This window comes from Stegodyphus dumicola, chromosome 7 (genome assembly GCF_044657685.1).
Source record: "Stegodyphus dumicola isolate Sdum_Otavi_A_Nest chromosome 7, ASM4465768v1".
NCBI classification, from domain to species: domain Eukaryota; kingdom Metazoa; phylum Arthropoda; class Arachnida; order Araneae; family Eresidae; genus Stegodyphus; species Stegodyphus dumicola.
This window is the reverse complement of record NC_140774.1, coordinates 60,663,957-60,680,066: the sequence shown is the minus strand read 5'-3', so window position 1 is coordinate 60,680,066 and position 16,110 is coordinate 60,663,957. Positions and strand designations below refer to the sequence as shown.

Here is a 16,110-nt window from a genome sequence, read left to right as displayed (position 1 = left end):
CATTAAAACATTGCACAGCTATGAAAATATAACAGATGAAACTGATGAGTGATGAGAGAATTTGAGTACAACATAGACAGCATGAGGATAGTGCTAATAACCTATGGCTGCTGATGACCTGTATGTATCTTGATTAGGAAGATTTATTTTAGAACAATGGTGTATTAAACTTTCATTCATATTCAGCCTGATTCAAATCACTTTCACTTACATTCTGGACATTCTGTAGGTTTTAAAGGAGTCTGGAATTAAACTGCCATTGAATAACTGTGGTCTTTTGTTGAGCAAAACATCAGATTTCAATTCAGAAACTCGAACTTGGTTGGAGTTGCAGGCAGTAATGCTACAAAACTCTAGCACCTTGATTGGTAAGTGGTTGCAATGCTGATTGTATGAAGTTGTATGAAATAGATGGGATGGAATTCACAGGTGGAATGATTAAATCAGTGAAATTGTATTTCTTTGATTCATTAAGCTCTTATCATGCATCCATCTTTATAACTGTAGACAGTATAAATTTCTACCATATGGTCACAGTATTCTTTTGAGTTTACCACATGCATTAATGACATATTAGTGATGTTACTTTGTGTTCAGAAGTCGTTAGTAATTAGCAGCAATATAGTGTATGTATAATTATTGTATCATGGTATAAGCTACAGCAGATTTAATAAAAACAGCAATTTAACTAAAAATGCAGCTTATTTCAAAAGTAATAAGATAGCCGAAAGAATTTATAATAAAACTTAACTATATGTTGCTGCAGGTGGTTCTGTAGACACTGTCAATTTTTGCAAATAATCTAGAGATCAAGCAATAAATTTTTGGCACTTTATATATCCATACCATAAATTTGCAAACTTGTTGGAAAATAATTTGTTGCCTATGCATGTAATGCATGAAAGGCAAGAGCTACTTTCAAAACTGTGGTGAATTAAAAATTCCATACCAGATTAATCAATCTATAAAAATGAAACAGCAGCACTGATAATAAAACACATATGATTTTCAAGAAATACTTCTTTTTTGTGTTGTTGTTCTCCTCATGTGCACAATAATCTCTTATTGCTGAAAAAAAATTAGGGAATTGCACAAATTTGGCTTCATACAACACTGTCAGAACACTTTGATTAAAATAGATATGAGCTATGTGCATACCCAAGTTGCTACAAAAATCATTTTTGACAACATTGTGAGCTGCTACAAAACTATTTTGGTGACATGCTGCTTTGCATCATGCATAATTTTTCACATTTCAGTGGGAGTAAGAATAATCAGAACATACCATTTTTTTTTCTTGTCTTTTCTAACCAGAAACCTAAAAGTGCTGTTCAATAAAAATGTTTTAGTGCATGGCTATTAAACTTTTGGTAAAAGTAATTAGTTTGAGTATTATTTGAGAAAAGAAAAAGTTTAAGCATTTCCAGATTTTCAAACCTTTTCAGATATGGAGATATTAGTTTTGATGTTGCATCGATAAACTGAAAACTCTGATTTTATTCTTACTTCTGGTGATTTATTGTACTTTCTGGCAAAATCAAGTTATCCAGAACTCCTTATTTAATATTCTGATTCTCTCTGTTTTAACTTAAATTCTAATTTTGTAAATTGATTTGTGTTAAAGTACTAGAAGCTCATGAATTTAAGTATGGAATGCTTCATGAAGAAGCAGACTTTTATTTCCTTGTGAAACTATTGTTCTTTTTTTTTTTTTTTTTTTTTTTTTTTACCATTTAAAAATAAATGCCAGAATTCATAAAGTAGAAAAAAAGATAAAAACTGCTATATGTAGACTCCCTATTAATGGATGCATGCCAAATCAACAGTCAGTTTCAAAACATGCATTCTCGTTGCACAACAGTTATAAAATGCACTGCTACAGCAATCCAGCATCTAAAGTTCTGACAGTATGGGAGGGAGTGGTATGTGGTATTATGGTGGAAAATAGTATTTATATGTGGTGTATTTGATGAATCCTCAGAGAAAAAAACCTTGCTGCAATAGGTTCTGAAAAATTAGGGAATCAAGTATGCAGCATATATGATTAAATTCAGCTGAGGCTACCCGAATCCTGCTGCAATGCTGCTCAGGATTTGGGGAAAATCTTAATTCCAGCATGAGCTGGAGTAAGACAACTTGTTTTAAAATCGAATTGAAATTTCAATACATAATTTTGTTATTTATGAAGCATACTTTCAACAGTTGGCAAAATTAATAGTAATATCATCTATCAAATATATGTCTCCTTTTCAATATGGAATGAGAATTATTAAAATCCTTGAGCAGACAGAGAAGAAAAACAACATGACAAAATACAATCCTTTCAGGAAACGGAATGTTTATTAACTGTATTTAGTTTGATTAATAATTCCTAAAATGTGTTGAAAGACAAAATAATGAAGCAATTTTACCTGACTGTGAAAAATACTTCAAAGCATTTCTTTTTTACCTTTCAGTAACAAATTTTGCTATCATTTATTTATACGTTTTCCATTTTTTTCATTATTTCAGTTCATTTTCCAACATGTTTATCTTATTATTTACCATTTTATTAGACCAAAGGGTGTTAACCCAGAAGGGCTATTAATTTCGTTTTGGCATTTTGAACTGGTTCACTATAAATGTTGGTTCACTTTCCAAATTGTTGCCACCAAATATTAGAGCCCTGTGTTATATTTAAAGAAATTAAACAATGAAGAATCTGCATAAATGTATGTATGTTTCTTGCATTGTGATACAACATTACCTAGAGCCATCAAATTTTGAATAACGTACATCTAGACCCTGAATATGGGCATCTGGAAGCCCGAATTTGGAATTCGCATTTTGTTTTATTATCAGCTCCATATTTTGTAACTCTTTATAGAATTTTTTTTATTAACAACCTCAACGATTTCAAAACGAGCAGCAAAGCTCAACACTGTTCGGGGTTTATCTCCAGTACGTGAGACTGTGTATCAAAAATTCTAAAAATATACTCATTTACATAATATTTAATAAATAAAAATAACTCACAAATTGTTAAAGAAAATGCCACGTTAAGTGTAATGCCAAATCCAAAAGCATTTAGATTTTTTTTAATTGATTAATTGTACTGTATTTGTTAACATTTCATTATTCTCCGAGTTTGTATCTGTGTGTGTATTGCAAAATAGCATAATTTTACTAGCAAGTGACATCTACTCTACCTTTTTTAACAAATGCAACAAATTTTACTGTATTTTCAACGTTATCTGAAAAACTTAACAAATGAAAAAAAATTTCCTAATCTAGTAATTTCAGTTTGATTTCCATTATATTTGTTATAGAAAAAATATCAATAGTTTTAATTTTTATGCAGCTAACCAAGAATCAAAATTATTTTAAGGGTCAGAATTTACTATACCATACTAACATGTCCTTTACTTAAATTAGAAAAATCGTAAATAAAACAATTAATTACCTTATTTGCAGAGAGAAAAGCATATCAAAAGTAAGTAATTTCTAAACATGAAATACCAAGCCGAATTCCATTATTTTCAGGCAAATTAGTAGCAACAAGAAATGCCAGAGCAAAAAGTTAATATCTATTCTGATGGGGGGAAAAGAAAAAAAAACTGTGCTTTTCTTTGAAGACCAGATAACTTTATTTTCATTAATAAAGCTATTAGCCATTTCAACGATGATCAAAAATTAAATTATTAATTTCCTCCTCTGAAATTAAAATTCAGTCATATTACTGGAATGTGTCTTCTGCAATTATTCTTTTTCAGTTTAGCTTTAATCAGTACAGTCAAATACCGAAAATCCACTGACCTGAAATCCGCATTGCCTCACAAAATATAAACATTTAGTTTATAGGTTCCAGAAACCGCAACATGGAGTACGAAATATCGAAGAAAAAATACTTACTCGATAATGACGTTATAATTACCAAATAATAATGAGTCATAGAGGAATACCAAATTATTAATTATGATAAGAGTTTTTCCCCCCGCTCCAATCTGCATCGAGGTAAAATAGCAGACGATTAACTCAACTCTTCTTTCAAGTTCACGCTTCATGTTGTACTTTCTGAGCTTTGTTATTTCACCAGATTGTTTAGTGATGTTGTTTTTTTTTAATCCGGATATTTTGTGGATAAATTAAGAATATTTTTAATTTCAGCACTTTTTAATACAATGATAGATAAGAAAAGGCACTTATGATTTTACTGCTAACAACATAAAAAAATGTAAACATGTTGCATAGACAGTAATGAAAAAAGTGGAAATTCTGCTAAAGATGGAGGCAAGTGCTACTGCTCGGTTTATAGCAGAATCGTATGGGATTGCCACACGGACTGTGTATGATATACAAAACAATAAAGAAAAGCTGTTGAAATTTTATAGCAAGAGTGATTCTAACACTGGAAATCTTTACATGAGGAGAAATCGGTAAACCTAGATGCTGTCTTGTACGAAAGGTTCCGACAGCAGCGGAGTGATGGGGTACCTATTTCAGGACTACTCCTGAGAGAAAAGGGGAAACAGATTCATGCTGATTTAAAAATAGAGGAGCCTAATGTAAATGAACAATATAATATAATCAGTTTATATATGTAATAATAATTTAATGCATGGAATTAATTATTGTATTAATATATATGATAATTTAATTAAATGTATCTAATACGCCTTACTTATTTTGCACTTTTAGTCTGAATATTATCTTTTCTGTCCTGAAATCCACAAAATCCTAAAATCCGCACAACCTCTGGTCTCAAGAGTTGCGGATTTCTGGACTTCTACTGTATTTCTAAAACACTGGAATTATACATAACATTAGATATTTCATGCTCAGTTCACTGCTTTTATTTCTTTAATGAGATTATTTTTTTTATTTCAGTTACTATTATGATTATTTATATTATTACAAAATATTAGCTTCTCTGTTTATTAGAGATTATTTACTCATCATATGATTACCTCTTCAGTATTTAATAACGAATCTTAAAAAAGAGTAATAGTCATCAATGTATTACTCCAGAGCTTGCACCTACATATTACCAAAAAAGAAATTAATTCAGAAGGAAAAAAATAAATATTTTTCTTAGCATAGCTTAAAAGCACAGTAGACTGATGTGAATGAAAGCACCTAAATTACAGTGCTGTCTTATAAAATTACAGATACTTTTCTAATAGCAAATTCCCCCTCCTCTAGCAAAAGTAAAACCTTACACAATATAACCAGGGAAAACTGTTGCTATTCATTACAGACAGTGCATGTTAGTCACCATTAGTCTAAAAGTTACCTCCATCAGCACTTGTTGCCAACATTCTCATAGCTGTGCAATGTTCTCAAGATAAAACTTCAGGGTCTTGGGCACAAAGAAGTCTGTTAGTGCAAATTGCAGATCTGCTTCATTGTCAAAGGATTTCTCACAGGAATGGAGAATTTTCCCAAGGAATGAAAGAGATGATGATTTGTTAAATGAAATTTGTTAAATGACTTAATGTCCAGTTAATGTTTTACACTGACTGGTATCCCTAGTTATCTTTGCAACATGTTGCCTCACAATGTTATACCTTTGCAAGGTAAAGCACACTCCTGTGGTGAAACAATGCTCATGCATTCTACTGCAATGCATTTTGCATCTGTTGCAACTGACGTAATTAGAGGTCCTGAGGTATAATGTTGCCTGGAGGTAGTAGCTCTTAATGCACAACTTGCTGATTTATCTACCAGAGTGCATGATCACAAAGGGCATGATCTTGTGTGAATGCAAAGGTGGTGAGTTAGGGCACTTCAGGATTAAACAATGTCTAATATGATTTGGAGTGTCACACTAGTCACACATTTTGCCGTTCATGAACATTTACCAAATATGGATGTGTCTCCTCTATGTTTGCTATAGCAATTAAAAACAGGCTGTCACTTGTTCTATAATTTCTACCAACAATATGCGAGGTACCCAGTTGCTCAGTTTGTGTTTTCCATATCTTCCCTTTGTCTGTGAGTCTCAACTCTCATCGGTTATGCGACCTGATGGCAGTTATACTATAAACCCTTTGGATACACTTTCGACCATGTTGAATTTTCATCTGGGGGACAAAAGTGTCACCTCTGACCCCCAGGAAAATCCATTGGAACTACTTCATAATCCATTAGATCTGGATTTTGCTAAGACAATTGTGAATTTTGAAAAGGCTAAAGCAGCCCTTGATGAATTTCTTCCCTTTAAATCTCCAGGGAACGATGGCATTTACCCAATTCTGCTTCAGAAAGGCTGGGATATTTTTGGTCACATTCTCGTGGACATATTCGAGTCCAGTTTGATTTTAGGATATGTTCCTAAGGTTTGGAGAACTTCACGAGGTGTGTTTCTTCCTAAACCAGGAAAAGATACATATGAGAAACCAAACTCTTTTAGAATGATCACGCTAACATCCTTCCAGCTTAAGCTGTTGGAGCGATTGATTTTCTGGCACCTTCAGTCAGATAATAATCTGAAACATACCTTTGGCTTAGACCAACACGGTTTTAGGCCTGGCCTCTCCACTGAGGGCCTTACACCAACTCGTGTGGAGAATAGAAAAAACAATTATAGACGGACACTTTGCCATTGGGATTCTACTGGATATTGTAGGAGCCTTTGATAACATCGGTTTCGAGAAAATACATAAGGCCCTTACTGGAAGTCATATTCACCCTATGATAACTAGATGGGTCATCTTCATGATTAAAAACAGGAATATCTGTGTTAGTCTCGCTGACTATGAAGTAAAGAGAGATATTACTAAAGGGTGTCCGCAGGGTGGTATTCTTTCTCCGTTCCTGTGGAACCTGGTATTCGACTCACTCTTAGTACTTCTACGGGAGGAACCTGGCATGTCACAGGCTTATGCAGATGACCTTATTGTGTTATTACAGGGTTTCGATATCAGAACCCTACATAATCAAGCTCAGCAGATCTTAAATAAAGTTTCACACTGGGGTGATACAAATGGCCTTTCTTTCTCTGCTGAAAAATCTGAGGTCATAGTTTTCACGTGGAGAAGAAAATGGAAACTGGCAGATTTATATCTGGGTTACCAGATTATTAATCATAAGGAATGCGTTAAATACCTAGGATGTTACCTGGATAGTAAACTTACATGGATCACCCATATAAAAGGAAAGGCACAAACGGCCACAAATGTTCTAGTACTTTGTAGGCGAATCGTTGGTAAACAATGGGGCCTTAACCCAAAATCTACTCTATGGATTTATACTGCCATAGTCCGGCCAATGCTTTCTTACGGATGCATGGTCTGGATTAATGTTATTAACAAAAGCATGTATTTAAACATTTTACAAAAGGTGCAAAGACTTGCTTGCCTAAGCATTAGTGGGGCTTTAAATAGTACCCCTACTGCTGCATTAGAATTTTTACTGCAAATTCCACCCTTGAAATTATTCTTGAGCGGAGAAGCAATTAAAGCCATGTATAGATTGAATAAAAATGGCAAATGGTGCCAAAGGACAGGTTTTGGTCATAAAAGCCACCTGAAAAGCCACATTGACATATGTCTGGACTTGGGTAATGAGATCCCTATAATCTATATGCCCAAAGATGCAATTACTAAAACAATAGTTCCAGATAAACTATTCTCAACTCATATACCAAAAAGGAATGAGATAGAATCTCTAATTGACCTAATTCCAACAGGATCAATTGAATGTTACACAGATGGATCAAAATCCAACTTCACTGGAGCTGGAGCTATTATAAGAACCAAGGGATCTGAAGAAGATTTCATTAGATTTCATCTATACCTTGGTAAATTAACAACTGTTTCCCAAGCCGAGGTTCTGGCGATCAATATGGTTGCCAGGGAGCTCTTAGCTAAAAATACAGTTGATAAGTATATATATATTCTCTCTGACAGCCAATCAGCCATCCTTGCCCTGGCTAATCATGTCAAGTTACAAAACTGTGTTTTGAACTGTACTCAAGATCTCAATTCTCTGGCTCAGGCCTATAATACCATTAGTTTAGTCTGGGTCCCAGGTCATTGTGATTTTGCTGGAAATGAACTAGCTGATAAAGTAGCTAAAGATGCTTCGCAACTACCCATGTCTGGCCCAGAACCATTTTACCCAGTTTCATATCAAATGGTTAAAAAAGAAGTAAGAAGCTGGATAAAGAACAAACATGATGATATATGGTCTAAACTACCAGACTGTGCTCATTCTAAATTGGTACTCAGTACACTTAACTTTTTAGGTAAACTCATACACCTCAGTAGAACTAACTTACGCCAGGTAATTCAAATTGTTACTGGACATGCTTATCTAGCTAAGCATCTCCACAAATGTGGTCTTGTCGAATCTCCTCTCTGCCCAGCTTGTGGAGAAGAAGAGGAAACACCTTTTCACTTTCTGGGACGATGTCCGGTGTTCTCTGTCCCTAGAAACAAATTCTTTGGGTTTCCCTATATTACCTTTGATCAAGCCCTTTTATACAAAGGGCTCTCTGGCATAATAGAGTTTCTGATGTATACTAAACACCTACAGGTAAGGTGAACATGAAACCACAAGAAACAAGCATTGAGACGCCCTATGAGTTCTTTTTTTTTTTTTTTTTTTTTTTTAAAGAAACTATGCAGGGATTTCCCTCTCATAGCTGTGTTTTGGAATATAATTTGAAAACAGATATCAAATCTTTATACACTACCTGGCCATTTGGCTTGAGAATGCACCTTTGCCCTCCTTATTTATTTATTTATTTATTTGACTCTCCATCGCACTCTTGTTTGGTCAAGAATTTGCGTTTGGTGGTTTGGGAGGGATTGAATCGGTTTTCCATCCAATAGGGAAGCTTTCACGATCCAGCCGACACCTTGAACTTAGAGATGAGATCTTTTGCTGATACTATAGATTTGGTGTCAGTTTGAGATCTTATCCATTTATTACTTACCTTTTACGGGAGTTACCATTTAAATCCCTTGATTTAAATGATCAAATGGCGGAAGAGTAATGGGCAATTTTGCCTAAACTCCTTTCCTTCTTTTCATAAGAAGGAAGCGCCCCTATTGTTATGTTATGTTCCCTTTGTTTGTATCTTCAGAACCTGTAAGTATACAGCAAGTTCACCACAAGTTTCCCTGCTGTTCTCTTCTACAGATCTCTTTAGGACCTCATCATCCAATACCTGTAGATGCCTACTGCAAAAATCTTCACAAACACTCAGATCTCCTGATCTAAACTTCTGGGACCAATGCCTGGAATTGCATTCATTCACAGTATCTTGCCTGCGAATAATGCCTGACATATTCAATTACTTGACACAGCCAGTATCGCAACCACTATACCAATCAAAGTGGCAGACTTGTAACAACACTGCTTGCAACTGCAACCAAGATGGAGCTTCTGAATTCAAATCTGATGTTTTGCTCAACAAAAGACCAAAGTGATTCAATGGCAATTTAATTCAAGAATTCCTTAAAACCAGAATGTAAATGTAAATGAAGGTGATCTGAAACTGGCTATGTAATGACTGAATGTTTAATGCAGTGATGTTCTAAAATCAATCTTTCTAATCACAATAACACAGAGATCATCAGCAGGCATAGGTTATCAGCCAGTACATTTTTACAGCATGCAGTGTTCAACAACCTCTTTAGGCAGATTAATGCATGTAACACGATCTTCCATTCTATTCCACAGCTGTAGCTAACATAAACAGAACATTAACTTGTTAGGATGAACCCTTATGCTAATGCTGTTTATACTCTACTCAAATTCTCTCATTAGTCTGCTGCAGTAGTAAGGAAGATAAATCTGGCCAGATAGCTATGCTCAATTCTGTAGAAGTGCAATCTTGATGACATCAGGCTAGATATAACATCCAATAACAAGCTAAAATCAATAGCATATAGTAAAACCCCATCTTCTGTCCCTCAAGAACTCCACCATATAATGTATCCTCTATCTATGTTTGCTATAGTTCCAGTGTTGGATCTGGACAAAATCTGGTTCAATACTTTTGATCACTCTGCAACAGTCAACAATGCAAATTCCAGTCACTGAGGAATAGAGACAAATGTTGTACACACTCAACACTTACTGATTTGATGATATAATAACAATAACCTTCTAATAAAGATGCCAATGAGAACATTAACGTCTTGAAATTGAGAACACTCAGCACTTCATAAAGAGCATGAAACATGTGTCCTGCATCTAGAATGCATCTGAAATTAAATGTACTACAATTACATAGACCCACTATATCAATTATAATACATTTTTTGGAAATTCAGAAATTCACTTAATATTTATAATTTGAGTCTGATTTCCAGTCTGCTCAGTTTTTTATTACACTTCCCATAGCCTCTGCATCTGATGTTATTAATAACTAATATTCATTCATTTATACGTTAGAATTCCTTAATCTTGGTCAGTAAATTATAAACATGTGGTTTGAATAAATACATATCATAAAAATAAAAACCTATTCAGATTAAAGTTAAAATATCAGAAAGAAACTGATAACCACAAATATTGAAAAACGGCATACCGTTTTAACAAATAATCATGAACTGCATACCGTTTTAACAAATAATCATGCTTTTAAACTGCAATGTATTTTTAAAAAGCCCATTCCTTAAAATTGCAATTTCAGAGAGAGGAAAAAAATATTACACTTAGTACTAATTAAATGTATGAAAATAAGAAGCTGTAAACATAAGCATTAATTTAACATCAGTTTTAAACTTGGGTATTAAATTCTATAAAATTTCAGGCTTCTTTCAAATATTTTGCAATAACTTCAAAAAATTATAAAAATGTTTATTAAATATATTAAAATATGTACCCAACATATAGTTTCATTCCTGTGAATAAAATCCATGGGAGTTTTCTCAATTACTGTCACAATAGTCTTACTATTGATAAGAGAACCATTCATATAAATATGCTGGAGATTTGCCGAATTCGTGAAGATCAGTGTTGGTGGAGCTTTGTAAGGGACTGAAATAAAAAGAGAGAAAATACAAAGTATAGCAACTATCAATTGCATATTATACTAAAATTATTAATTACAAAAAATATTTTCCTCATATCAGAAGCTTAATTATTTAGAAAATGTTCTCTTCTGAGAAACTATTTTAATATCAAATAATAAAGGCAAATAGTGATAACTATACATGCTAAGTATTATAGACATTAAGGAATATTAGATGATTAAATTAATTAGTTGGTTAATTATTCAAAATAAGGCATGTAAAATTTATCTCTGGCAAGGATGGTAAGCCTGTAACCTTTCATGTAATCAATGACATTTTTTCATATATTTTGCTTAAATAAAAAAAATTAACTGCTTCTTATTTCACACTGCAATACAAAACTCTAATATTTTTATCTATCTGTTCCGATTCTTAATGCACCCATTTCCTATTCAAGTTTAATTTAAAGTTGCTGCAACAAGAAATCCATACAAAATATTTGAAAATACTGTGGCTACAGAATTTTTTTTCTTTCTTTTAATATCAGTTCAAGAAAAGTTATCCAACTACAGAGCTCCTCAAAATAGGATAATGAATTTTATGAAAAGAGTTTCAGTATTAGAAGTGAGAATATTTTGCAAATACAAGAGTCTAACATTTCTTACAGTCCTTATACAGCAAAAATTCCAATTAATAAAAATAATCATTATATTTTGCTAAATTAAATATAACATATTTCATTCTTCTTAACAAGCAAAATTTGTAGAGATATTTGAGAACTAATTTAATTACTTAGATCACTATTTATGACTATTGCTTGATAGCAGAAATACAGTACAAAGTCCGTAATCGGACTCGGCGGGACTTTAGCGATTCGGGATTAGGGATTTTTCTGGATTATAGATCATCAATTTAAATCTGGTAAGATGGCATGCAGTAATTATACAATTAAAATATGAAACCATAATTTATGAAATAAAGAGCAATTATGATCTAAAGGGTATCAAAATTTACAAAAAAAAGCTTAATATTTATTTGTTTACTTTATTAAAAATTTCTTTCAATGTAAGTTGTTTAAGTTGCTTCATTTTTTTTGTGCTAATACTTTCTCTTTAATTCTATAAGGAGACATAATTTTTTGTTCAGTTACAAAGTTCCGCCTATTGGAGGCGGTATTTTCTGGATCTAGAACCATACCACAAATTTCTTCGTCCGTTCATTGATTGATGATTGGGGCATTGTCGTCGCGATGAAAAACTTCTGTTATAGCATCTTCATTTATTACCATTTCTCCACATTTCTTTACAAAATCCAATAACTGGAAAATTTCATCTTTAGTTTGCGATGTCCGAAAACCTTCAAATCCGCAGCTATCATCTTTATTGTCCTCACCATGAAATATGGTAGCTGGGCATAAATTATGTCAAGCATTTTTTAACGTATCCTGAAACACATCCTATCAACACACATTTGCATGCTTAAACGTGCATGGGTAAACGCATTATGCGCATGCGTAAAGCATACAAAAAAAAAGTTTGTGGCTTTCAGGTCCAGATTATAGATCATTCCAGATAATGGACGTCCAGATTACGGACTTTGTACTTTATTGCATTTTGGTACTTAATCCTTCAAGGGACCAAGGATTTGGACCAAAAACCATTAATTTCCCAAAAAGATCAAAAGTAAATGGTATTTTTCTTCATTATAATTCCAAAACGGCCTTCCTACTTTGCATGCTCTATAAGACTTTTCTTCCAATAGGTAGAACAGCCTAATTGTTAAGACAAAATAACATGCCAAACAAATACTAATTCAGATGTCAAATAACAAAAATCAGCGTTATATCTTCAAATTTTTCACAGGACTAGTTTCGATAATTTTACCGAACCATCATCCTACGCTGCAAAAGTGCAAATGAACGAGATTAGATATAATGATTAGATAAGATAAGAAGACCTGGACCAAAGATAAGCTACTGGCGCCATCTGTTGATGAAACCAGAACTAAAACATAATTTCTTTAAAGGCTGAAGGCAAAGATGGATTGAAATTAGGGTCATTAACTAGAACAGAAAGATTTTTCTGAATGTGAAATGCCTCTAGAAAACCCAGTTCACCAATAGATGTTTTTTGAATAATTTTGGCAGCAGAAAAATTGAAATAAATGTTTAATGTATAATGCACGTTTAATGTAGAATGGACGGTTTCGGACCAACAATGTTGAGCAACAGAAGACTTCCTTTTTTCTAACATAAAAGCTATAATTTGGATCACCTCAGTTTTCTCTACACTGAAATATTACATACATACATTTGGCTAGGCCATTTGAAGAGTTAATGGTTCCCTATTGAAAAGTAGAGTTTAGTAGATGGAACAATGAAAATATTAATTTATATTTCTATGAATTTTTATACAAATCTATGATACCTTGTTAATAAAAATAGTCCCTTTATTTAGTCACTTCTTTAATAATCACTTCTGCTGTATTTAAGATACTAAAATAAAATATTACATTTAACAAATTTCTTACTGTACAGCAGAGATTCACAACCTATTTCTGCTTGTGGATCCCTGAATCCTAACTTTAAGCATGTGGCTAGCCAAATATGCATATGTAATATTCCAAAATGAAATATTTATTTATAGATACTAAAAATCTAGTAAGCTAAACATTAACCTACTTTTATTATTATTATTAAATTATTTTGTTAATACAGTACAAAGTCTCTAATCTGGATGTCCTTAATCCGGAATGATCTATAATCTGGACCTCAAAGCTACAAACTTTATGCGCACGCGTAAACGTATAATGCGTTTACGCATGGGCATATGCATTTACACATGCACGTTTAATGTATAATGGATGGTATAAGCTAGGCTAAAATTATCTGAGGCATATGCGTCTTTAATGTATAATGGACGGTATAAGCTAGGCTAAAATTATCTAAGGCATTTCAGTTAATGTTGCAGATTGCACTGTTCCTTAATCTTTTAATTGGATTCGGCTTATTATTTTTTACAGACTGTTAGAGCAATTTTATAAAAAGTAAGCTTGAACTTTCGATTATGTCAAAAAGAGTTTCAAATTATGGAGCTGCCAAAGGATCTACAAAGCAAAAGCATGTTTCGATGTACATCAAACAAAAAGTGGAATTAATGCAAAAAATGGATAAAGGCATATCCGTCTCAAAATTATGCAAGGAATATGACAATGGAAAGTCAACTGTATATGACATAAGCAAAAAGAAAAAGGAACTTTTTGAATATTTCTTACTGTACAATGAATTTCTTACTGTACAGCAGAGATTCACAAACTATTTCTGCTTGTGGATCCCTGAATCCTAACTTTAAGCATGTGGCTAGCCAAATATGCATATGTAATATTCCAAAATGAAATATTTATTTATAGATATTAAAAATCTAGTAAGCTAAACATTAACCTACTTTTATTATTATTATTAAATTATTTTGTTAATACAGTACAAAGTCTCTAATCTGGATGTCCTTAATCCGGAATGATCTATAATCTGGACCTCAAAGCTACAAACTTTATGCGCACGCGTAAACGTATAATGCGTTTACGCATGCACATATGCATTTACACATGCACGTTTAATGTATAATGGACGGTATAAGCTAGGCTAAAATTATCTAAGGCATATGCGTGTTTAATGTATAATGGACGGTATAAGCTAGGCTAAAATTATCTAAGGCATTTCAGTTAATGTTGCAGATTGCTCTGTTCCTTAATCTTTTAATTGGATTCGGCTTATTATTTTTTACAGACTGTTAGAACAATTTTATAAAAAGTAAGCTTGAACTTTCGATTATGTCAAAAGAGTTTCAAATTATGGAGCTGCCAAAGGATCTACAAAGCGAAAGCATGTTTGATGCAAAAAATGGATAAAGGCATATCCGTCTCAAAATTATGCAAGGAGTATGACAGTGGAAAGTCAACTGTATATGACATAAGCAAAAAGAAAAAGGAACTTTTCGAATATTTTGTGGATTCCGACACCCTACTTGCAATGACTAACAAAAAAAGGATTTGTTATGCTAAAAGTGACGACCATGACAAAGTGATGAATGTGAATAAAGTAAATAAATAAATATAAATTTTTTTTTTTTTTTTTTTTTTTTTTTTTTTTTTTGTAAATTTTGATACCATTTAGATCATAATTGCTCTTTATTTCATAATTTATATTTTTAACTGTATAATTTCTGCATTCCATCTTACCAGATTTAAATTGATGATCTATAATCCGGAAAAACCCCTAATCCAGAATCGCTGAAGTCCCAATGATTCCGGATTATTGACTTTGTACTGTAATATTTGATCATGAACTCTATATTTCATATTATGGAATCCTGAAATGCAGTTTTTTTTTTTCCTCTTCCACTTGGGAAACACTGCCAAGAAGAAATCACATAAAATTTTTATTTTGCAATTACATCTTCAGCTGGAACTATTCTTATAAAATTCCTTACTTTATTTTGAGAAACTTTGTAACTGGATATACATAGTTGAGAACAATATTTAAGGAAAGAAAAAGACTTGTAGTAACTTTTTATAACCTCTGTACGTTATTAGCATTATTATTAAACATTACAAGCATAAAGGTATTTTAATACTGATATTTAAAATAAAAAAGGTACAAAGTCTGAGACTCGGTAATGTCAAAACTTCAGACTTTAGATTATTAATCTAATAATGAATCTCGATGTAAGGTTGGATCTAACTCACAAAATTAGAAAGTTGGACCTTCCTCCCGAGGCCTTATGGGCAATTGCTTTGGAGACCATCTGTAACTGTTACCCTTCTGATAACTGATTACATGTGTATGCTGATGGTTTGCTTTCTGATTTTTTGGACAGCTCTACAGCTGGCATCATCAGTGAACTTTTTTGTTTTTGCCTTCCAAATGGAAATTTCATGACTCACTTTGACGGAGAGATGGAGTCTATTCTTACATCAAATGTTTTATACAATGTTTTACACAAACGAACTATGTTTTATACGAGAAAACTGCTTTATAAAAGTTGTGATCCTTACTGATTCTGTTTCTACACTACAGTATTCTTCTAATAAAGGGGTTTAGAACTCCCCCCCCCGGCCTCCTAAAATGCAGGACTTTGCTTGAGAACTTTCCTTTTAGGATGTC

At 32.8% G+C, this 16,110-nt stretch overlaps 1 protein-coding gene across 7 annotated transcripts in view; it reads right to left on the bottom strand.

Annotated features, from left to right (window-relative positions):
- Window positions 1–16,110, bottom strand: part of LRP1 (LDL receptor protein 1) — a 627,804-nt gene that overhangs the window by 571,134 nt on the left and 40,560 nt on the right. For all 7 annotated transcript variants that reach the window (XM_085820318.1, XM_085820321.1, XM_085820322.1 and 4 more), the window contains exon 6: window positions 10,820–10,974. In XM_085820318.1, the coding sequence (XP_085676444.1) occupies window positions 10,820–10,974 (155 nt within the window). The remainder of the gene's footprint in view (window positions 1–10,819; window positions 10,975–16,110) is intronic.